A 23,557-nucleotide genomic window follows, 5' to 3' on the forward strand; every position below is an offset into this window, starting at 1 on the left:
AAAGTCCTGTGTTTGTTTCTGGCAGAAAGCCCAGAAGGCAAACTTCTCCTTTGTGCACAATGAACATGTACAAATCTTGCGAGAATTTCGCAAATTAAGGGTTACCATCTAGAATAGTCAGGCAAAGCAGTTCTTTTCAGTGTACTGAGTCATTAGAATCTGTTTATTAAAAAGATTTGTTTGCGTAGATTCGTCTGCGTAGTCCCACTCACTGAACCGAAACAAGGCTGAACGTTCAGTTCAACTCGCTAACTAGTGAACTGAGAATGGTCGTTGGTGAAGTATAAGCAAGTGAGCTGAGAATTTAGTTGGATAAAGGGCAATACTTTATTTGAAGGTGGGTGTATAAGACTGACATGACACCGTCATAACCATGACATGACAGCTGTCATGAACATGAAGGAGTCTTTATGAAGGTTTATGAGTTGTCATTAAGTGTCATTTGGTCAATTATGTCACTTTTAATGCAAAGTTAACATTGTTTGAGATGTCTTTGTTATGACAATTTGACATTAACCAAGACAAAAATGTCTTTGTTAGGCCAATTTGACATTAACCAACACATAAGCTGTTATAACATGCCATTGCAGGCCTAATTATCAAACTTAAAGAAACTATTTAGGGTCTAAACGCGCTAAGTAGCTAACAGCAGCTAACAGTTACAATTAGCAGCAGTTAGCAGTTATATTAATAATAATAATGGATTACATTTATATAATGTTAGTGTTTTATCTTGATACCAAAAGTGCTTCCCAGTGAAGGGGGGGAAACTCACCTCAACCACCACCAATGTGGTCAGGTTAGCTAACGTTACTTTAGCAACAAGTAAAGCTTTCTGTCTATCAGGAAACGCCATAAATCACCTCAGTATTATATTCTGTCGTCAAACTGGCCTTATAATATTACTGACATCTTTATGACAAGTCCAAATGGTTCCACTTTACTTGAGGTCAAGGGAATTATTCATGACACCGATATAAAAGCATTTGACAGTGTAATAAAACTTAATGACATCTTTATGACAAGTCCAAATGGTTCCACTTTACTTGAGGTCAAGGGAATGATTAATGAAACAATTATAATGGTCTCATGACAGCCAATGTCAAAACATACCACATATGACAATACAATGTTATGTTAATACATAAAGCTAAATAGTTTCTTTAAGTTTGATAATTAGGCCTGCTATGGCATGTTTATGACATGTTATGTTTACAAGTTGTCATAACAAAGACATTTTTGTCTTGGTTAATGTCAAGTTGTCGTAACAAAGACATCTCAAACAATGTCAACATTGCATTAAAAGTGACATAATTGACTGAATGACACGTAATGACAACAGACATAAACCTTAATAAAGACTCCTTCATGTTCATGACCGGTGTCATGTCATGGTCATGAAGGAGTCATGTCAGTCTTATGCACCCACCTTCAAATAAAGTGTTACCCGATAAAGATACTGTTTGCAAACTGAAAGCTGCTATAACAAAGTCCTGCCCTATTATGTAGAGCACGTATATCTTCTCACCTAATTATTAAATAAAATATTTGGTACTACTTTCTACTTCCAGACTTCAAGACATGAGAGGGGGGGAGAAGGGCGGGCTTGAGTGACTCAGCGTCTATCATTCTGGGCTCACGTTCACTGTGTATGTTCAGTGAACAAATCTCTGAACGAGCACCTTTCCCTGTGAAAGGTTCAGAGACAGTCTCAGGCTCAGCCACCTGTTTTTTCATATTGCAGGTTTCACCACGTATTGTAAGCTACGAGCTGCGACACACACACAAACGTTCCGTTCAGTGAGCGTATCCTCATAGCTGTCCTCTGTAAAAAAAACTCTAACGTTGTGTGTGTGTTGTTGAATTATTGCAGCTAAATGTTAGCAACCTGAATCGGCTGTGTATTAGGTGTCTTGAACACACCCCATTCCTCCTGCAAACGAATGACATGAATCACTGGCTGTGTTTTATTAGTTGTTCAACATGCCCTCGTTGACTTCCCATCACCACTTGCCTTTGCCGCCATCATAGGTGTCGTTCCATTTGTCTGAAGAACTAAAGTGAACTTGGTGAGATCGACCCTCGGAGGGCTGAGGGGCGAGTCAACAATGATAGTCACTCCAGAGGTGTACATCACCCACAAAAGACTGCAGTTACACATTTGGTGCAAGAAAATACATCCATGGTTAGGTGGCAGTAGCCTACGTAAAACTCTGGTTGCTTACTTTCGAAGAAGATAAATAAATTGAGCAAGGTAAGTTTTTCAATCAATACTTAGGCTATTGCAATGCCAACTTGTTGTCTATATCAACTTATTCTATGTTGAACTCTGGTTTCCTTGACATTGACGTGCTGCGGTAAGCGTATTGTGTCATTTCCGGTCACCGGTGTTTGTCTTGCTACCAGCGTAATTATGCTGCTCTAGCTCATCACAGTTAATTTCGTTCAATAATAATTGTTCTTTATAGTGATTGACTATCTGCTATAAACGTACACTAGTTCTGCACAAGCACTCTCCTTTTAACGACTTTCTCGCTAATCCTACAGTTTTCACGCTATTCAGTTTTGCTAGCTACCGTTTTTTAGCTTAGCAGCTAGTGATGGCTTCTCTCCCTCTCACTCGGTGTGTCAAATGTTTAGCTATTCCTCTGCCTCCTTTATTGATAATGGTACATGTAATAAATGTAGTTTATTTGTAGCGTTGGAGGCGAGGCTTAGTGAATTGGAAACGCGGTTCCGCACCATGGGAACTCAATCATTAGCTGCTGTAGTTAGCCAGCCCCCAGTAGCCGGTGCGGACCGACCAGAGGTAGCTCCTGTTAGCCGTCTCCCGGCAGCTCCCGAGCAGCCGGGAAACCAGGGAGGCTGGGTGACTGTCCGAAAGAAGCATAGCCCTATGCAGAAGCCCACGGTTTACCACCAACCTGTTCACGTTTCTAACAAGTTCTCTCCACTCAGCGACAGAAACCAACTCTCTATTTTGAGAAACGCAAACTTAGCGACACCATAGTCAAATGTATTCCTGGGGCCAGAGCGGGTGACGTTGAATCCTATTTAAAACTGCTGGCTAAGGATAAGCGTAAATACAGTAAGATTGTTATTCACGTCGGCGGTGACGACTCCCGATTACGCCAATCGGAGGTCACTCAAGTTAATGTTGAGTCGCTGTGTACATATGCAAGACAATGTCAGACTCCGTAGTTTTCTCTGGGCCCCTGCCAAACCTGACCAGGGATGACATGTTTAGCCGCATGTCTTCATTCTGCCGCTGGCTGTCGAGGTGGTGTCCAGCAAACGATGAGGGCTTTGTAGACAATCAATAGATCAGAGTTGAGACCAGGAGGCAGAGTTGCAGTCCTACATGCTTCTCTGTGCTTCCATTAGACCAGTTACCCATCAAAACTTCCTTTGTGATGGTGTCTGCCCCCCGACCACTTCAATTAATAAGATAAGAAGTTAACAGAAGAGGAATTATACATAAAAACCTAAACAAAATTACTACCACTGAAATAGCACAATAAAATAGGAGAATTAAATGTGGGCTCTTAAACATCTGAAAGACATCTAAAGCTGTACTAGGGAACGGTTTAATATCAGAGTATCATATTGACTGATTTTTGTCTCACTGAAACCTGGCTGGGTCATGAAGAATACGTTAGCCTAAATGAATCCACTCCACCCAGTCATGTTAATACTCGCATTCCTCGAGGCACCGGCCGAGGAGGTGGAGTTGCAGCCATCTTCGACTCAAGCCAATTAATCAACCCTAAACCTAAACTAAATTATAACTCATTCGAAAGCCTTGTTCTTAGTCTTTCACCCCCAACCTGGAAAACACGACAGCCAATTCTATTTATTATATTGTACTGCGCTCCTGGTCCTTTTTTATCTGAATTCTCAGAGTTTTTATCAACTTTAGTCCTTAAAGTAATTATTGTGTGATTTCAATATTCATGTCTCCCAGACAGATAGTAGTTATTGAGGATTGAATTGCCACTTTGCATAATGAATTGCCAATTGCAAAATTAATTTTCAAATTGCATGACCAAATTGCAAAATGAATTTCCATTTGAATAAAGAGACCAAAAAACTTCCATAGCACTGTGCTGCTATCAAATTCTCCAGAGATTCAACATGCTCACCGATGTATATCACCTGCTTGGACTTGCTGACACTTTCAACAACCCAGGTAGTCTGCGAAGGATCATTTTCAACCCTAAAATACATAAAATTGATAGACTTGCAGAGAAGAGTGAAGTACTGTGGAAACTGTTATAGTAAGGTGAGATGGAATTATTGATATTATTATAAAATTATTCATAATAATGTAGCAGCTTTTTAGACTGAAGCTAAGGTGATCATGTGACTCATTCTCTCTCTCTCTCTCAGGATGCCCTTGCATGGTTCATTGTCTATTGTTGTTCATGGTGTTCAGGGGGCCTGCAGCCTTTTCCACTAAGTACAATACTTACTAAATGCCATACACGCAACTATCTCTCTCCATTTTTCTAGATTGACGATAGCTGTATGTGATCATGTAACATCAATTCTCTCTCTGTCTCGCCCTCTTACTCTTTAAAAGGTTGCCTTGTTTAAGGAGGACATCTTTGCTGTCCATTCTTGTGAAGTTCACAGGCGACATTTTGACTCAGTGAGTATAGAATCCATGCAACTCTCTGTTTTTTATTTTCTAGAATATATTCTGATCATCTGAATCTGTCATTTAATAATTTATCATTGATCATGTCTCATCTCTCTCTCTCTCTCTCTCTCTCTCTCTCTCTCTCTCTCTCTCTCTCCATCTTTCAGGATCCCCACATTTCTGTGGTTCATTCATTGGATTGACAGGGCCAGTCAGCCTTTTGTCTGGTTGAGGTTACAATTTATACTGTACAACTCTGTATTAGCTTTTACTATTGATACTGTCTCATGTCTCTCACTCTCTCTCTCTCTCTCTCTCTTGCTCCTACAGGCTACTTTGTCTACTGTAGGCTACTTATGCAGTATCTCTATTTTATTTATTTTATGTAAGACTTTACTCTCTGCATTTTAATGGAAAATTATTGTACAGTGAATTTATGTTTGTGTACTTAAATTGTATTTATTATTATGAAATGATACTTCAACTTCTAGCAGAGCTTTTTCTATGACAATTACTTATACTTGGATATTGTGTACGCCACAGCCACTTCTGATCACCAGGGAGTTAGTCAGGGCCAATTATGTATGTATTTATTTATTAATTTTTTGGTCCCAGTCCAGCCCTGGTTTGGCCTGAAAGTGTACAAGGGCAGGTGCATTCCACTTAAATCCCCCGCTCCTCCCCCGCCCACTTTCCCTCTGCTCTCCAAGTGGCCTCTGTGTGACGTATGCTGTTACGTAATAGCTACCATGGGCTGAACTGGAACTACTAATAAAACACAATGGCTGCTTTCCACTAGTTCCACTTCCCCTTAGCCCTTGGTATTATGTAACAGCATACGTCGCATAGAGGGAAAGTGAGCGGGGGATTTAAATGGAACGCACCTGTCCTTGTACACTTCAGACCAAACTATCACGGATCGACCGCCAGTTGTAGGCTTAGGCTATACTGCTTTTTACAAATCATCAGAAATACCTGCAGACTCATTTCAATGAGGCGAAGGCGTCAGCTGCAGATAATTGCAATATGTACGCACTTTGTAATTAGTTGCATCAGTTTCTGATTTAAAAATTTCTGTTTTTGTGATCTGTATCATGATTATCTTAACTATTATTGCTAAGGGTTTATGCTATCTTACAAAACTGCAGCTTTTCCATGCGTTTACAGATAATGTTGGGAATAAAGAAATTACATAAGCCGAACAACAATCAAAAGTATATATTAACTGCAATGAGTATAATAATACTAATTTTCTGGTCAAATATCAAGCTATCAATGAGATTTTCATAGGAAACTACCTGCTAACTAGGCAACAGGAGTTATATGTACTTGCTGCCACCAAACCATGGATGTAATTTCTTGCACTAAATGCATAACTGCAATGCATTGTGGGTGATAGACACCTCTGAGTGACCGTCGTTGTCGATTCGCTCCATCAGCCTACCGAGGGTCGATCTCACTAAGTTCACTTCAGTTTTTCAGACAAATGATTGCCCCGAGGGCAAGTGCCTAGGGAAATTCAATGAGGTCATGGTGGATGACTCATGAAACGCAGTGAGTGAGCGCATCCCTGCACGTTCGCACGCCTGACTGAGCGCTCAACTCAATCGTTTCAGGAAGTGGTTCAGTTTATTCACCCACAAGATTCGTTCTTTTGAGCTAACAGCTCACAGATAACAGCAGTTTGCGCTAACAAGAAGAGGAAATAGTCATTAAAGTGAGTCATTAAAGTGTTAAACAGTGAAAAATGTCGGTTACATTACCTTTTTTTAAATGGAGAAAGGAAGCTGCGCCAGACGATCATAGAAAGTGAAAGTGAAACGTCCAGCTGGGAGGAGCCGGGGGGGTTGGTAACGGTCCTCGAGTTATACCTTATTGAACCACCTCTTTCACGGGTTTAGTCTTCATTATTTCAGCTAACGGATTAATGAGCAACAACAGAAACTCGCCGGAGGAAAAAGGACTTCTCAGTGAGCTATCAGGAGGAAACAAGTAGATGTCAGGGGCAACAAATACACGACTTATTCCGATGAGGTCGAGGTGTTTTCCATCAAAGATAACACAAAAATCTTCCTTTTTAAACCTAAAACTTTATTGACAAATTCAACCCAGCATCACAGAACATGAGGTTAATTCATTAGTCATAAAACTCAAGTAACATGGCTGCCATAATTCAAAAATCTAATAATAATAATAGCCAAATTAAATCAGAAATAAAAATAAAATGAAATACTGAAATACTTCATTTGTCTGTCTTGTGTGGGAAAAGAGACTCATCATAGAGTTTGAATTATGTTTTACTACTGATCAGTGATCAATGATCAGTAGCAGGCTAATACGAGTTTAGAAAGACAGTTATTTTTTTAAATGCTTCAAACACAGGAGGTTAATAAATCAATGTAAATAATAATTTGTTGTTAATTAACTATTGAATGTTGAGATAAGATATTCAATATTTTTTTCCTGCATAAAGACTCCAAAACCAATATTCCTATATTGGAAAGTTGTAATTTTGCTTTTGGAGCACAGCCATAAATACAACTGTTCTTAAATTAAGAGATTCAGCATCATCTTTACAAAATGTTCAAATATTTAATTTAATATTAAATTTCAAGTTTAAGAACTCTTTACATGGATATATTCTGTTAAATGTTTTAAAATTCACTTCTGTTCTGTGTTTTGTTGTTTTGGAAGAAAAGGAAATGTTTAATATTTGGTCCAAATTTTACAAAACAATACAATAATACAAAGTTATTGGAAATATATCTTTGACTATTTCTTTGTACAATATTATTAAGAAGCATCAGAGTTCATGTGTCTTCAAGATTCTATTAAAAAAACAAGATTTCTGTATAATTTCAATATAAATACTGAGATCAATCAACCAATAAATCAACTTTAAAACATCATAATAAATATATTCTGTATGTAACTTGTGGAAACTAAACATCATCTCTACCAGCGTCAAGAAAAATACAACAGCAGACTGAGCACATTTAAAATGTTTAAATAGAGGTGTCAGAGTTTTAAATTATATAAATACATAAATATTGTTATTAGAATTGTATTAATGACTACTGTTAACCACACCCATGCCAACAGTGATGTCTTCTATACAAACATTCATGCGTCATATTTATCTGGATGGAACTGAACTGTTAAAGTAACTCACAGAGAAACTTTCACGATCACGTCCCTCCAGTGGTCACTGTCAGTAATTACAACACTGCCAATAATACTGATATTCACACGGACATTATTACAAATTTACTGCATTATTTTAGCACTAATGTTCATCAGTCTGATAATGGCACTCTATATATGAACACATATATTATTAAACTGCAATAAATACGGATTTCAATAGTGATCCATTTCTTTCTAAACTGATTGATATGGACTCAGAAAGAAATAATCAGAGTATTTACTGCCCTCCAGTGGTCACACTGAGTCACTACAACACCACATTACACTGATATTATTAGGATCAATATGTACTAATCAATATTGATGATGTCCTGAGGATTGGTGATATATCAGTGAGTGTCAGTATTAATATGTGTATCAATAAGAACAGTGTTGTTTGGAGATTGCTGCAGTTATTCCCTGACCACTGGATGATGCTGATCACTCACATCGATTCATATTCTATTTTCAGACCTGGTGCAGTCAGAACAACCTGAAGCGCAACGTTCTCAAGACAGCAGAGATGGTTGTGGATTACACGAAGAACCTTACCCCACCTGCCCCCATCACCCTGTGTGACTCCCCAGTTGACACTGTGGAGTCCCTCTGCTTCCTGGGCACCATCATCACCCAGGATGATGGTGCCCCATCTCAAGTGGGAGCTGAACATTAGCTCCTTCACCAAGAAAGCCCAGCAGAGGATGTACTTCCTGCGGCAGCTGAAGAAATTCAACCTGCCAAAGACAATGATGGTGTACTTCTACACCGCCATCATTGAGTCCATCCTCACCTCCTCCATCACCATCTGGTATGCTGCTGCCAAGGACAAGGGCAGACTGCAGCGTATCATTCGCTACGCAGAGAAGGTGACTGCAATCTACCTTCCCTCCAGGACCTGTACGCCTCCAGGACCCTGAGCCAAGCTGGAAAGATTGTGGCTGACCCCTCCCACCCCGGACACAAACTGTTTCAGACACTCCCCTCCAGCATGAGGCTGTGGTCCATCAGGACTAAAACCTCACACCACAAAAACTGTTTCTTTCCGTCTGCAGCTGGCCTCATCAAGACCCGGGACCCCCACTGACACCCCACCATAGTACAGTATAACAGCTCACATTAACTCTATTTTTTTATTAAATTAGCTAACATTACTATCCTCCAAAGTAAGCTAGTGACAGTCTGCTCCAACGGTAACTACTATGCAGTAGATAAACTATTGATTCATTACCTCTGTCTTTTTTCCTGTTTCTCTCTTCTTTTTCTTCCCTGGGCACCAGATAGCTTTGATCTTTTTTACATGGTGTAATTAGGCTATCATAATAATGTTGTTGTTGTATCATGTTTCACGTCGGCATCGGTCAGTGTCACTCACTAGTTAAGATACCTCCAATCTAGGGTGACCAGATGAGAACTGGTGAAATTCAGGACAGGTCTGTTAGGGGGAGGGGCGTGGTCAAGTGATAACGATAACTTTGTGGCTCTGAATTGGTTTATCTCCTATCTGTCAAACAGGTCCTTCTCTGTAATGCTTGGAGATGCCTCCTCCTCTCGTGCTTCTCTATTTTTGGGGTCCCCAAGGATCTATTTTGGGTCCCCTCCTGTTTACCATATAATGTCCATGCTACCCCTGGGTCAAATAATGCGTAATCATGCCATTGACTTCCATTGCTATGCAGATGACGCCCAATTTTATGTCCCAATAAAGCCTGGTACCACGAACGCATCCTGCCTCACAGAGATTTAAAAATTGGATGTCCAAAAATTTGCTGAAATTGCATGACTCCAAATCAGAGGTATTTATAACTACCCCTTGTGGCCCCAGTTCTAGCAGCATTAATAATCTCTCCTCTAGTCTGGGTGCCTTATCAAATAATGCCCACAACCTAGGTGTAATTTTTGATTCAGAATTGTCCTTTGATGCTCAGGTGACTAAAGTGGTGCAGTCCTGATTTGCACAACTGAGACAGCTAATCAATATCAGGTCATTCCTTTCCTCTGCAGACTTAGAAACGGTCATCCATGCTTTTATCTCTTCCAGACTTGACTGTTGCAATGTACTTTATTCTGGTATCAGCAGGCGAAATATCCAAAGATTGCAGCTGATACAAAATGCTGCTGCCAGGCTTTGAACACGTACTAAGAGAAGCGACCACATTACACCGATCCTTGCTGCCCATCACTGGTTACCTGTGAGTTTTAGAATTGATTTTAAGATTTTACTGCCTATATCTGTGATCTGCTAACTTCCTATGACCCTGATCACTGCTTGAGATCCTAAATCCCTTCTTATTTTCCCTTTTCATGACAACTGTTTTTTTTTTTTTTTACAACTCACCCATTTAAATTATATTAAGGCTTAAAGTTCTGCATAATTAACGACATGGCCGCTTTGAGTGACAGGTGGGGGGTGCCGGTGCTGTCACCTCTAGTGGATTGCTGTCTGCTAGCCGCCCATCACCTCAACTCAGCGGGTCACAGAATTTGACCTCCCTGTCGTGTCTGTGCCTTTTGGAGAGTTTTTCAATAAAAAATCTGAAGAATAAAATGGCTTGCTATGCGGTTTAGTGTACCAACAGACCTTCTAAGTCTTTGCTCCAGTTTTTTCGGTGAGTGAAATTCTAGTATTTTATTTATATGTTAGCAATAATTAGCAGGTATTGGTGTCTGCTCTCACCATGCATGGCTTGTTAGCTAATTCGCCAGCTAAAGAATTAGCCTTGAGTTAGCCTTCGAGCAAAACGCCCAGCTGTGCTAATAATGCTAACTTAACGGGAGCATATTTTAGTCACAGTTATTAAACCAGCATGCACTGAAGTAAAAACATAATAGAGAAGTGTTAGAATTTAGGGTGATAATACTTTTGAACATATAACATACATTTAAATAAATAAATAGAATGAAAATATATTAAAAAATGAAAAAGATAAATAAAGCATTACTTACTGGTGATTTCTGGCAACATACCCGATTATTGCCCGTCTATTTCATCATAATATAACCCCACATTAATATTACCCCTGTTAGTACAGCCCAGTATAAAGATTTTAAGTTATGTGATTATTATTATTGTAAGCAGATTATCTTATTATTAGCAGCATGTCATTACTGAGATGTCCTGTTTTTCCAGATTCTCACCCCCCCAAAGTATTCCCATCATTATTACCAAAATATTACCAGGTTATTACAGCAGTAATTATCATGGTATGATACCAGTATTACCATATTGTTGCCTTTGTTTACTTGTTGACATAATATACCATTTTATTTATATTATCTGTTATTGATTTTCCTTATTACCAAGCTGTAATGTGAATGATATATCACAACAATCATAGTCAGATAGGAATTATACCTTGTATGTGTACTGTGACATGAGGATAAACTGTTTTTCTCTTCTGTTGTTGCTGCTGGTCTCCTAGTAGCAGATGAAGCTCTGCTGCTGCTTCTGCTGGTCTTGGTGGTGGTCTGTCTGGTCCTCAGGAGAAGACAATGAGCCAAGCAGCCTGGAGCCTTCGTCCAAACTCCGTGTCTGTGCTCACCAGGACACAGTACATGCCATTATAAGACTAACTGTTGCTGTTTGTTTTACTTATTTTCAAGACACACTTCCATCTATGTGTTTGCGTTTCAGAGTGTGTGCCAGTAACTGTGTGATTTTTAGAGAATTGATTCTAATATTCATGACACATTCTGTTCCCATGCTTGTGTTCCAGTGACTGTCAGGAACAATTATGATGATGAGGAGGAGGATGATGAGGTGGAGGAACAGCACTATGTGAACTTTGAACCAATGCACTCCAAGAAGAGGCAGAAAGAGAAAACAAGAAGGCTGGAGGAAGAGAAGAGTGATGGAAATCATGATTGTGAGGAAGAGGAGAGTGATGAAGGTCATGATTATGTGGGAAGCGAGGAGATATATGCTATTGTAGAGGACAATGGAGAGGAAGAGGTGTGTGAAAATATTGTTGTAAAATAAGTAGCTTAAGAGGAAGAAAGCAGTAATACTGATGACGACTATGTTAATGTACAGCAGCCCTTTGCTGAAGACGCGCTGGACATTTACGCTGTGTTCACAGTGAAAAAGTGAAAAAATCAAGTATACTCAAACCAGACATTAAAATAAATAAAATTGTGGGGGGTGGTGAAACAGCTTCAAAAAGTTAGCAAATAGTACATGCTGTATAGAATTAGTATGTTGGATTTGGGACATGGCAAAGACATGCTGCCACTGGAATTTTCTTTTTAAACTGGTACAGATATTTGCTGTCAAAGGAGTGTTAAGGGGAGTGATGTGCTGTATTTTTGAGCATTATTCTGTATCTTTATTTCTGTATTTTTCATTCAAGTAAGTGCAGCAAAACGTGAATATAATGAAGAAAAGCTCTATTTCACAATGGTAAGAAATCTTTCTGGATCTGCAACAAAAACTACTTTTGAGATACCCCAATTAATATAGCTTCCTTGGTGAAGGTAAAGATAGACACACACACACGTGCACACACACGCAGCCGACACATATACCTGATGAAGGAACACGTACGTTTTATTATTTTTACAAAAACAGATCAGATTTTTTACAATTCAACTCAGTCCAATTCAGTCCATCTCTTTACATTTTATTTTTAGAAGTATGCATCTAAGACTACATTTATTATTCAAAATTAACATATGATACATTCAGGCATGCAAACTGGTTAGGGGTAAAAAAGACGGATGCGTGAGCAGAGAAAAACAGAGCCACTCTGAGTTCTGGGGTTATGCTTCTCCGGAGATTTAAAAAAAAAAAAAGCTACTAAATGCTAATTTCTGATGACTTTTAGGTTTACTCTGGTGCTGGTCACAAGTTAACAGAATTAAATTACATACATTACAGCTGGGTAATATGGTAATAGTGAGGTAATAGTTTGATAATAATGAGGTAATAATTAAGTAATACCATGTAATTACCAAAGTAATAATTAGGTAATAGTTTGGTGTTAACAATGGGCATATCTGGGTAATATTAGACTGAAATTTATGCAACAGGGTAATAAGGGGCCAAAAACAAAGGGTGATAATGAGGAAACATTTAAAGATAGAAATGAGGCATTACTGTACAAATGATATGTTATGCTGTGTAATGCTGTGACTACCTGGAAACACTTGTGATAGTTTCTGGTTTGTTTCAGGGCTGCAAAATGCTAAACTATGTTTCTATTTATATCATGGTAAAGAGGCACAAGGATTACCTTTCATGGTAATATTCTCTACTTGCACAATGTAGAGTGACATAGATCCGTTTTACAAACTTCACATCTGTTTATTTCCTGTCAACTCTACAGTTACCTCAAGCCCCCAAGAAGTCCGCCGGGCTATGAAGCCAATTTGACATAGTGGCCAAACCGTGGAATAACAACGTCCGGGTCTGTCATGTGATGCACAGGGGCCCCAAAATACTTTTTTCCATAGACTTACACTGTGAAAGAAACGGCTATAAAACGGTGGGTCCATTTTCTTGAGCGTCACAACTCCCGCGAAAAGACTTGTTTCACTATCAGAATTTGATCCATTAGGAAAGTCTCGAAGAGTGGAGGGCTAAACCGGAAGTTAGCCAGCTCGGCTCGGAGTCTCTAGTGCGCTTGCTCTATGGGCCCCACGATGCAGAAGATTCGGGTAATTTTGTACAGGAAAGCCAAAATTTTTTGGCTTCATGCGCCACTGAGCAGCTTTCACAGAAATGAAGGGGGCCCTGCATCTGATGCTGTATCCAGTTGCCAGATCCTCCATCCCCCATATTTCGCTCTTTTATTCTCTTTCATTTAACTCTGCATAGAGCTTACCAGTAACCCTATGAGGAGTTAAAATGACTAGATCGTTGGCTAACGTTAAAATAGTTGTAGCGACAATTCAGCAGCACCCTGTCCCTGACTTCCAAAATCTACGCCTATGCTATCCAATGTATGACTATAACAGACTTAACACAAATGTAATTTTTAATTGGGAGAATATAGAATAGAAACTGACCAACCAATGAAAGATGTTAAATGCCTATGTCTGTTCTTCATGTCAGTATTGTGCCATTGTCCAACTCATACAGAAGTGTTACCAGATCATTAACGGATAATGTCGTAGGTGTGACTAAGGTGTTAGGCCCTAGCCCTATCCCCCAGGAAAAAACGCAGAAATACCCAAAATGCATCAGGAATAGCTTCTCAACCATAAGGCCTATATGCATATTTCTGGTCTTCTTTGATAGGTAAGAAGCTAAGGAAGATGAATCCATTGTAAGTAAACCTATTTGTATTACCATTCGAGAGTAAATGGTGATGCAATAAAGGAAAAAACAAGATTTTCATCCTCGCCTAATATATTATCTAAATTTTAACGGCAATATCGCCATTATAACCAAGATCAAATGGATAATAATGCAAATGAATGTCTTCTACTCTTTGACTACAAGTGTAACTGTAAATTTGATGAAAATACACTAAAATACAACATTCATGATACAACTGATTATAAAGACATACTCAGGCGGTCTCCATGTTTTGGCCATGTTCACTGTTTACTTGTTGACTGTTTACTGGGAGTTTTACTTCAAAACACTATTTATTTCAATATAGCCATGTTATAAATAACATAAATTCAGTCTGGCTGGACTAACACGGCTGGTGAAACCCCCGTGACGATCTTTGTAACTAAAACTAAACTCTGCTGGTTTTGGCGAAAATAACATAAGCCTTGGTGACATAAATGTGTCATCAGTGTGACTCTAAAATGTGAAGTACGACTGCTATGTTTCCCCAGAAATAGCAAACGTCTTTACAATTGTGGTGCGTTTAGGCTCATTGGAAAGCTTGTAAGTTCTATTTTCCAGCGATTCCAAGCATGTTATTGTAGACTGACAAGAAAATGATCCTAGATCTTTTGCTCACCACTTGCTCTTATACTTACGAAGTTTATATTTGTACGACCTTATTGTTAAAATACTAAGTAGTAATAAGACATAGTTTGGACAAAATACAATTGGTTTAAGGATTCTGAAAGCTGAAGACCCCATGTTTTTCAAAACAGTATAACATTCATATCTATTGTAAATAGAACATCTTCCATCACGATTTTTTTGTAACTACACCACGGGGTGGACCGTGGTCCATCGGCCTTAATTAAGGCGTGCCACGTCTCAGCTGTCACAACAGTGTAAATGTGTGCTCTTTCAAAGCCATTGAAGTCAGTGGATAAACTAACTGAGTAAGCACCCATGTTGTCAATGAGGAGCCAGTCCCCCACGTGCAACTCAGGAATCCAGTAGTTGTCAGTTACTTTGTCAAAGCTGACTCAGGTTGGACCCCAGATAACAGACCGGTATCTCTGCTCGCTGCTCTCAACAGCCTGCGTAGAGCACAAACATTGAAATATAAAATCCACATCACAGTGGTTATCACATTCTCCCACAATCTATTTGTTTAAATCAGGTTTCTCAGGCCAAATGGTGAGTGATAGCCTCCAACATACAACATTTTATTAAAAAAAAAAAAAAAACTATTCTAAATTACTGAACTTGAAGGATCATTGTCATTGTGCTTAATTTAGTATAGTCATTGTGCTTAATTTAGAGCCCAGTATCCCAAGCAATTACGTTCATATTGAACAATTCCACACCTCGAGATTTATGTCTAATGTCAACAGTAAGTGCCATTGAAGTAGTGTCCCCTTTAGGCGGACAGTAAGCTTGTGGAGGTCGCTCTCTGACCTCCATGCGTTCTGTCACAAAGCAGAATAAGTTATTTTCGCCAATGCCGCTCCATCCTTTATTCATTCTCTAGCTCTCTCTCTCTCTTGCCAATTGAGATGGGAAGCAGGGACCAAATTTGAATCGTTTTTTTGCAAAAAGCAACAAAAAAATCCTACTTATTCTGCCTTTAATGTTTGCCTCTCTATTAACCATAACATTATCTTTCCCTAACCATAAACAAAGTATGTTTGCCTAACCCTAACCATTCCTTAACCATAGAACATTTGTCATAACCACGATCTTTCCCTAACTTTAGCCTTTATGTAGTCACCATGCTCAGATAGTGTGGAAAGTGAGAATTTTAAATTGTTGGCATTGGACGTAATCTGTTGTTCTGAAGAATCATCCAACATTAACTTTCTTATGTGGTGACAGCATTGATATTTACCCTGTGAAGGTATGGTTCAACCTTGCTGTGGGCAGGATCATTGATAAGGCAACTCAGGGAGCCATACACTCCATCATTAAGGTAGTACATCATTCTCTTAGGGCTGTCCTCACAGTCTGGAAAAAATAGATGCAAAATAATGAAAGTTTCTAAAATGGCAACTATATCTATCAAACATGCAAATGTGTTTAAAATAAGATGTTGAAAATTATAATGAAATTGATCCTTTTTATCTATGGTCCCTCTGGCCCTCTGCATAAAGTGAGTAACTGCAACCCTGCAAGTCAGGAGGCCGGGCATGGCTGTCTACTGAAGATGAATCTTGATGTAGTAGTGCCATCAGACACATCTGATAGTTGCCACCCACACCTCTTGCATTTAAAATCATGATAAAATTTAAATACAACCACACATTGTATAGTTATGACATCTAGTTTGTGTTAATACTGGATAGGAAACATTCATGTGGCCCCAAAGGCATATCTAAGCATTACCGCAATGTTCATCCATATCATCTATGACGACTCTTTTGGCAATGACGTTCGCTGCCAGTGTGAAGGCTGATTCAACGAAATATCGGCCTGGTTCTGCAATAATCTGCACCCCACTGTCAGGCGGGAAGAATTCATCCAGTGCACCATTAATGACTTCTGATAGCTAGGAGGGCAAAACACAACAGGTTAATAGCATATTTCACAGGTATTTCAGCTCCAGTAATATTTCAGACAATTCACTGATACGTTAATACAAAGTGGCCAACAATTTCCAGCATCACCGACATTACAAGCAACAAATGTAACAATTCTGCATGTGTTTCTATAAAGTATGATCCATGTAATTAGAGAGCCTGGATTAAAACCAAATGACAAAGTTTGATCAAATGCATCCAACATTGTATAAAATGTTGTCATGCTTGCTTAAGGTAGAGAAACCTTGATAATAAGGAAATCACATAACCACTAATCATGAAAAGGAGTTAGGAACATTTTAGCATATTTATACCTGGCAATGGTTGTACTAGACACTCAGGTGGACTGTCTATTTAAAGTTTCCCTGAATGGTCCTTGAGGGAAAACAGGACACTTAACTAGAAAATAGTTGTAGTAATTATTTGTGTCATTAGAATGCTGAGGTGCATCACAACAACGAACAAGCAAAAACACTGTATAAGTTCTTTATTTTACCTCTTCAAATTTCACTTGAAAGTCCTCTCTCCCAGAGAACCCTCCACCGATATCCAAGAGACTCATCTGGAAGCCCAACAAATTCTGGAAAAAATATCATCACTCCCTAATAAGGCACCTTTTATAAAGGGTTTATAAATTGGGGTTTCCGGTCTGAGCGGTGCCGTGTAGAGTGTTTGTGACGAGCTCCCCAGCGGGACCCAGATATTTCAATCATATTGGTGTTATCTAAAGGCAGACAGCCCTTATAGTCAGTCTGTGGAGTTGTACAGTCAAATTGTCTGTAAGCAGATTGAGGACTAAAGTATTACCTGAAGAAAATGTCCACTACCGAGGCAGACAGAACACTGATCCTGTGCTGATGCTAATGCTAACAAGCAGGAAATGTAATTGAGAGCAGAGCTGGACAAGTGCATAAACTTATGTTATATGCTGACAACCTCCTCCTCTTTCTTTCAGACTGTCACAACTCAATTCAAAACATATTTTTCTATTTATTTTCTATCTGTGACAAGGCATGGCATCAGTTTTAACAACCTATGAACAATTACAAGAGGATGCTTAATGGATTAAAAGGCCTTCATTAGTTACTGTTTGACATTTTAATTGGATGGATTACTAGAAAGGGAGAATCCTAGGAGTACTTATTAATGGTTTACCAACATTTATAGCTGCATTATTACCAAATAGAAACACACATCCATGTGAAAAGATTTTATTTAAACTGAACACATTGATGAGTCTTTATTCAAACAACAGAAAGGAAATTTCTTATCTTAAAAAATATATCGGTCATGTCATTAATAAAGGGTCAGAGGATTCTCACTTTCCAGTATGCCAACAGTTAATGTCATCTGCAATTATAAATGTTTATAAGTCATTAATAAATGGTTCCTACAATAATCCTTCAAGTGTACAAAAGGTCCAACAGGGGTCTCCCTGGATAATTAAAGAGACAGCTAAGTGGATCTAAGTGTCATCCTGGAGGAGGATAAACAAGAGCCAGGCAACCCAAACGTCTTATTAATTTCATGATCTATAAAGCATTACTAAATAAGTAACTACCAATTAATAAAGTCATTAGTTACAACTGATGAACCCTTTATAAAGAGTGCCTCATTAGAAAGCGGAACCATGATGTCAATCGATCAGTTAACCAATTAATCAATCAATCAATACAAACATTTTTCCTTAAAAAAGTTGAACAGTATTAAACATAAGATTTAATAGTATTGTGTTAGCAGCATCATTCTGCTTTGGTCAACCTTTTAAAAAATCTTTATCTACCTTATGAAAATGCTATCGTTTTTTAAGAATGCCCTGCTCCACTCTGACACAAATACACACATTTACACAAGCTGTCCAGTACAACCACAGTCTGATCTGCTGGCCCCTGGCAGCTCCACTGAAGCAGTGATGGTATGTTATACTCTTTTGCTTTCCTCACCCACATTTAACCTTATGGCCACCGCAATGGCTATACGTCTAAGTATGTAAATGTACCTTATTTTGTACGGTGTTTTTTATTGCTATGACGATGACTTACCGCTATGTCAAAGACATGACGGGCGTCTGCTATGGCCTGCTGGAACGCCAAACTTTCAGTGCACTTGCTGCCCACATGAAAGCTGACCCCAATGACATCTAAGCCCAGCTCTCCAGCACGTTCCAGCAGCTTACCAACTGACACCAGTCTGGCTCCAAACTTTGAACTGAGTCTTATTAGCGATTTGGAGTCATCCACTGCGATGCGGAGTACCAGTCTGGAAAGTGATTCAAAAGACTCATAACTCTCATTAATCAACAAGAAAGTACAGTAAACGCAGAAGCAAAAATATTAGTAGTTGTTCACTTACTTGGCTTTGGCATGACAAAGAGACATTTTTAGGAGTTCATCCTCACTATCAAAAGTCATCATCTCTACTCCATGAGCACAGGCATACTTGATGTGCGACAGTGGTTTGGCTTTTGGCACAGCACTGAAGTCTGTCTCAAAAACTTTAGTCCACGCCCACCTGTTGTGTGGGCCCCACCTCAGTCTCACCTTGTGTATAAATTGGACTGAGGCCAGACAATTGGCTCCCAAAATAACTTTTTCTTCAGCTGTTTAAGGAGCCAGTGAGGCCCAGAACTTAGAGGGCTGCGCCTATACTCATAGAATCTGGAGTTACAATACGTAACTAACGTTCTATTTCGTATAGGCTTCGCCCTCTAAGACTATTGCTAGTGGGTAAGCAGGATATGGTCTGTGCCTCACTGGGTCCGTCCGGTACCACAAGCACAAACACATCCTACTTCACAGATAAAAAGCGTTTCATGCCCAGCCAGTGCATCATGCATCACAGAACCCCATATGTGCCTTGATGGCACAGCATAGTAGAATATCCAATATTCTCCATGAGGGCTGTGTAAAAACACCAGATTGAGGAGATATTTGCTGAATTTGACAAAAAGATGCAATAAGTGAAACAGTGCCCCCAGTCTATTGCATTTACATTTACATTTCACCATGCTCTTTTGGTGTCAAAATGAAAATGAAAATGCAATCTGTCAGTCCTCATATCAAGGCGGGTCTTCAGTCACTTGTGTGAACATCTGCATTGCATATATGTGTAGTCCACTTGTGGCAGAAAGGCGAGAAGGCGGCCGGGCCTTACTGATTAATGTACAAAAACACAACTTTATAACTTTATTCACTGATTTTGGTGAAGATGATGATGATAATACTTCAGCCAACTCCTGCTTAACTAGTTAGCTCAGTTAGCCATGCAGCTAGCGGTCCTATTAGATGACTCTGCCCAGACTGGGAGCTCAGAGCACCTAGAGGAGGAGGTTTTCAGGCTCGACAGGGAATACAGTACCGAGGTGATAAAGAGCAGCTCCGACCAGGACTCTGACTCCGTGGATGACAAAGATACTTTGGGTTCAGGGAGGGACAGGAGAGGCATCAAGTGGGGGAGGAGCAAGAGGGAGGTCGGGTATCAGTCAGCGCCCACCTCTGGAGGCCTGAGTAGGGGTTACGGCGGGGTCAACCCCAGGGTGCCAGGACCCAGCAAGAAAACCATCTTGGTAATGTTACTAAAATGAAATGTCAACCAGCAATTCCAAAACTTTGGAACAGTCTTCTTACTGCCTGTGCCATTTGGTCCAAGACACTTTGAGCTTTTCACTTTTTAATTTGGACATCCGACTTCAAAAATCATGGATTGGCTAGAGGATTGAACCCACATGCTCAAAACGTCCAAGAAGCCCTCTGCAACAGCATGAGCTATTTCGTCTAAGATACTTGAAATGTCTTTCTTAGATCTCAACACTTTTGCCTTTGGACATCAGACTTCAGAATTGAAACAGCCTCATGAGCACTGAACTCTTGACCCCAACACTTCTGACCAGTCCGCTAACACTGAGACATTTGATCAGAGACAACTTGACTCTGTCCCTTGGAGCTTTTAATGTTTTCCTTTGGACATCCAACTTCAAAACTGACAGATTTATTCAAGGATCGAACCCACAACCTCAAAATGTCTGAGTAACATACTAATAATCTGAGATATTTGGTTTAATATACTTTGGTCCTGTTTCTTGGTGGTGGTTTTCATGTTTTCCTTTGGACATCAGTCAGACACCAGTCTTTAAAATTGACTGAGTCACCAGAAGATCAAAGCCAGAATCTCAAGATTCCTACATGGTCTTGAAACATCCTGAGCCATTTAAGCCAAAAGCAGTTGAGCACTGTTTCTTAGAGCTTTTCAGTCTTTGCTTTGGACACCAACCTTCAAAATGCAAAGTCAGCTCAAAGCTTTTGAGTCTTCACTTGGACTGTTTTTGGACTTCAAAATTCATTGAGTCACCTGAAGGTTGAACCCATGATGGCGAAACACCTGAAGAATCCACTAACACTTTTGGTCACAGACACTGAGGGCATAATTTCAAAGAGCTTTTCACTCTTTCCTCTGGGTGTTGAACTTTCTGACATGCTCAGGCTAAAACCGACAACCTCTAAATGTCTTACAAGTCTTCTAACACCATAAGCCACTGTGTCTTCCCCTTTTGAAGCATCTCGCAGAGAGATTTTGAGCCTTCACTTTTGGTGTTGAGCCTCAAAATTTATGGAGTCGCCTGAAGATTGAACCCATAACCTCAAAACACAGCAGCTGATGACACCAATGAAATCTGTCTGGATGATCAGGATAAGATCCTCTTTCAGATATGTCACTTGTTGCTGTCAGACAGTCTGAGGTTTCTGTTTACTGTGTTTGTGTCGAGTCTGAGTTCACAGGAATCTGACAGAGAGAAGACACAATACAGCTGCAGTTATTAATCAGTCATTAGTCATTTGTTCATTTATTGACATTTTGATGATGACATCAGAGATTTTAATGAATGATGTCACAGTTTGAAGATGGTTGATGGTTGGTGTGCTGTTTTGTTTTCATGAATCAAATTAAAAACACACTTAACTTCCTCAGACCTGGTCTCAACCATCAGACTCCGCCATGCTCCAACCTGAAACGAGGAGGGGGGTCAGACCAGCACATCTTCAATGCAAACATGGACATTACATTACTCTCATACTCTCATTATTTAAGTTCTTATTCGTTCTTATTTAATTTTCCTGCACACCTGTATAACAGGTGTATATTGAATTAAACAGTTATTTAAACAACATCTGGGTATTTATGAGGTTTTTCGATTATAAAAAAGACACATAACCAAGAGTGACAACACTTAAAAACATGTAATAAAAGCGGAAATAAATTGGAATCTGAAAGCTGAAAGAAATTGCCGAAGCAATGCTGAAAATAGCTGAAAAACTAGCTAAAAATCAATTGAGATGCATTGCTTTGAAAACTTGGAATCTGAAATGTAAACCCTACAAACAACATGTGGTTGGGACAACATACTATTAACATCCTCTATTGGTATCATAACGTCTGCTTTACGTATCAAATTACGTAGTATTTACGTAAAAACGAAAGACGAGGACCCTGTTGCTGCAATGTCAGAAAACAATGTTGTGGATACGTTACAATTACGTTCTAAAAACATTACATTTGACGAGGTAATATAATAACCTTAGCCCAACGTTGTGATTACGTGAGACAGTCCTCACACAAAGTTGAGAATCCATCCCTCATAATATTATAGATTTACGTTGCCGAGATGTCGTTTACAGCATTTGACAGCATTGCTCTATAGTCGCAAAATAACCAGTCCTCATGGTGACTGTTCTGCAGTGTTGCAGTAACGTTATAGAATGACATAATTTTGATGTAAATTAATAATGTAACAACAACATTATATCACAGTCCTCATCCTTTCTTCATTAGAAACTGGTACACTGCAAAGGAGTTAGCACGTTTGCTCGGCTAAAAGTGAATTGTTTAAAAAAAAAACAAGCTAAAACCAAAGCTGTATCTAGTCTAACTGTCTAGCTTAGTGCCACGTATCTTAAAATTTGGCAAATTCTTGTAAACTTAGCTGCTGGCCAAGAAAAACCAGCTCCTCCCCCTCTACCAGCGGTACCTGCAGGCAGTGAATCACATCAGTAGCAGAGGGAGGAGGACAGAGAACAGGAGGAAGGACTGATACTAACTGATGTCTGTGTTCTTCATTCTTTCTAAACTAAACAAAATATGATTTATTTTATTGACATTTTAGATTTGTTTCCAGTGAGACATTGAGTTTATATAGTGACTTGCTGTCGTAAACATTATTGTTGCTGCTCTAGAAACAACATTGTTATATTTAAAATATTCAATTCTTATCCTGTTCTGAATTTATTGTATTTCAAAATTATATTATTTAAAAAGCAATTATTTAGTAATGAAAAGGAACATTGGCATTGTAACATTTGTATTGGAAAAAGTTGTATTGGCACCGAAATAAAAGTTTCACTGAAAAATAAGAAGAGGCATTAAAAAATGATTGCATTTTATTTTATTATTTTGTGCATTTGTGTTTTTCGGTGATAATGTTCAGATTTTTTCTTCATGTCACTCTTTTTTTAGTGAAGCTGTCAGAGGCAAAGAGAGCATGATTTACATATAATCTGCATACTAAAGAGAAAACGCCACTCTTCCTGAACCATCCGTCCTCTCGTCCACTCCAAAGCCTCTGGCATCACAGCACACCTACCTCAATAGCTTCCATGAGTTCAGCTGGAACTCTCAAACAGCAAGTAAGTTGTTTCTCTCTGCCGTTGTTTTCTCATATAGAACCAGGCTGGGTTAAAGCTAACTTTTAACTGACATTTTGCTGGTCTGGTAGAGGTCTGCTGGAACAAGCGCTAACGTTAGCTAATACATGATAGCTTGCTAAAAGCTCTATGTGAACACACAATGGCAGAGAGAAACTTAATTACGGTTTGGAGTCCCATGTGG

General features: G+C 39.2%; 2 protein-coding genes and 1 long non-coding RNA gene across 6 annotated transcripts in view; 1 reads left to right on the top strand and 2 right to left on the bottom strand.

Moving 5' to 3' along the window:
• LOC122869240 (NLR family CARD domain-containing protein 3-like) overlaps window positions 1–8,274 on the bottom strand; it is a 24,853-nt gene extending 16,579 nt beyond the window's left edge. Inside the window, exon 1 of the mRNA XM_044182026.1 lies at window positions 6,406–8,274. The gene's annotated coding sequence lies outside the window, so the exon portion shown is untranslated. The remainder of the gene's footprint in view (window positions 1–6,405) is intronic.
• The window catches only part of LOC122869275 (ornithine decarboxylase-like), a 51,907-nt gene extending 32,774 nt beyond the window's left edge, over window positions 1–19,133 (bottom strand). Inside the window, exons 1-6 of one of the 2 annotated variants that reach the window (XM_044182096.1) lie at window positions 19,031–19,133; window positions 18,721–18,937; window positions 17,175–17,258; window positions 16,485–16,647; window positions 15,991–16,106; window positions 12,354–15,199 (exon numbers count right to left, since the gene is read on the bottom strand). In XM_044182096.1, coding sequence (XP_044038031.1) covers window positions 15,146–15,199; window positions 15,991–16,106; window positions 16,485–16,647; window positions 17,175–17,258; window positions 18,721–18,937; window positions 19,031–19,092 — 696 coding nt within the window. In that variant the 5' untranslated portion in view covers window positions 19,093–19,133 and the 3' untranslated portion in view covers window positions 12,354–15,145. Of the gene's footprint in view, window positions 1–12,353; window positions 15,200–15,990; window positions 16,107–16,484; window positions 16,648–17,174; window positions 17,259–18,720; window positions 18,938–19,030 lie in introns of those variants that run through there. The other variant, XM_044182097.1, reaches the window with a different exon arrangement.
• LOC122869285 lies at window positions 1,499–12,214 on the top strand. 3 transcript variants are annotated; one of them, XR_006376276.1, is made up of 3 exons: window positions 1,499–2,254; window positions 8,301–11,376; window positions 11,542–12,214. It is a non-coding gene; the product is annotated as an uncharacterized LOC122869285 (long non-coding RNA). The 3 variants fall into 3 exon arrangements; XR_006376277.1 differs by having other exon boundaries at window positions 1,534–2,254; window positions 8,301–10,434; window positions 11,248–12,214; XR_006376278.1 differs by having other exon boundaries at window positions 1,534–2,254; window positions 8,301–10,434; window positions 11,251–12,214.
• Window positions 19,134–23,557: the final 4,424 nt, after the last annotated feature.

Source organism: Siniperca chuatsi, linkage group LG21 (assembly GCF_020085105.1).
Source record: "Siniperca chuatsi isolate FFG_IHB_CAS linkage group LG21, ASM2008510v1, whole genome shotgun sequence".
Classification (NCBI taxonomy): Eukaryota; Metazoa; Chordata; class Actinopteri; order Centrarchiformes; family Sinipercidae; genus Siniperca; species Siniperca chuatsi.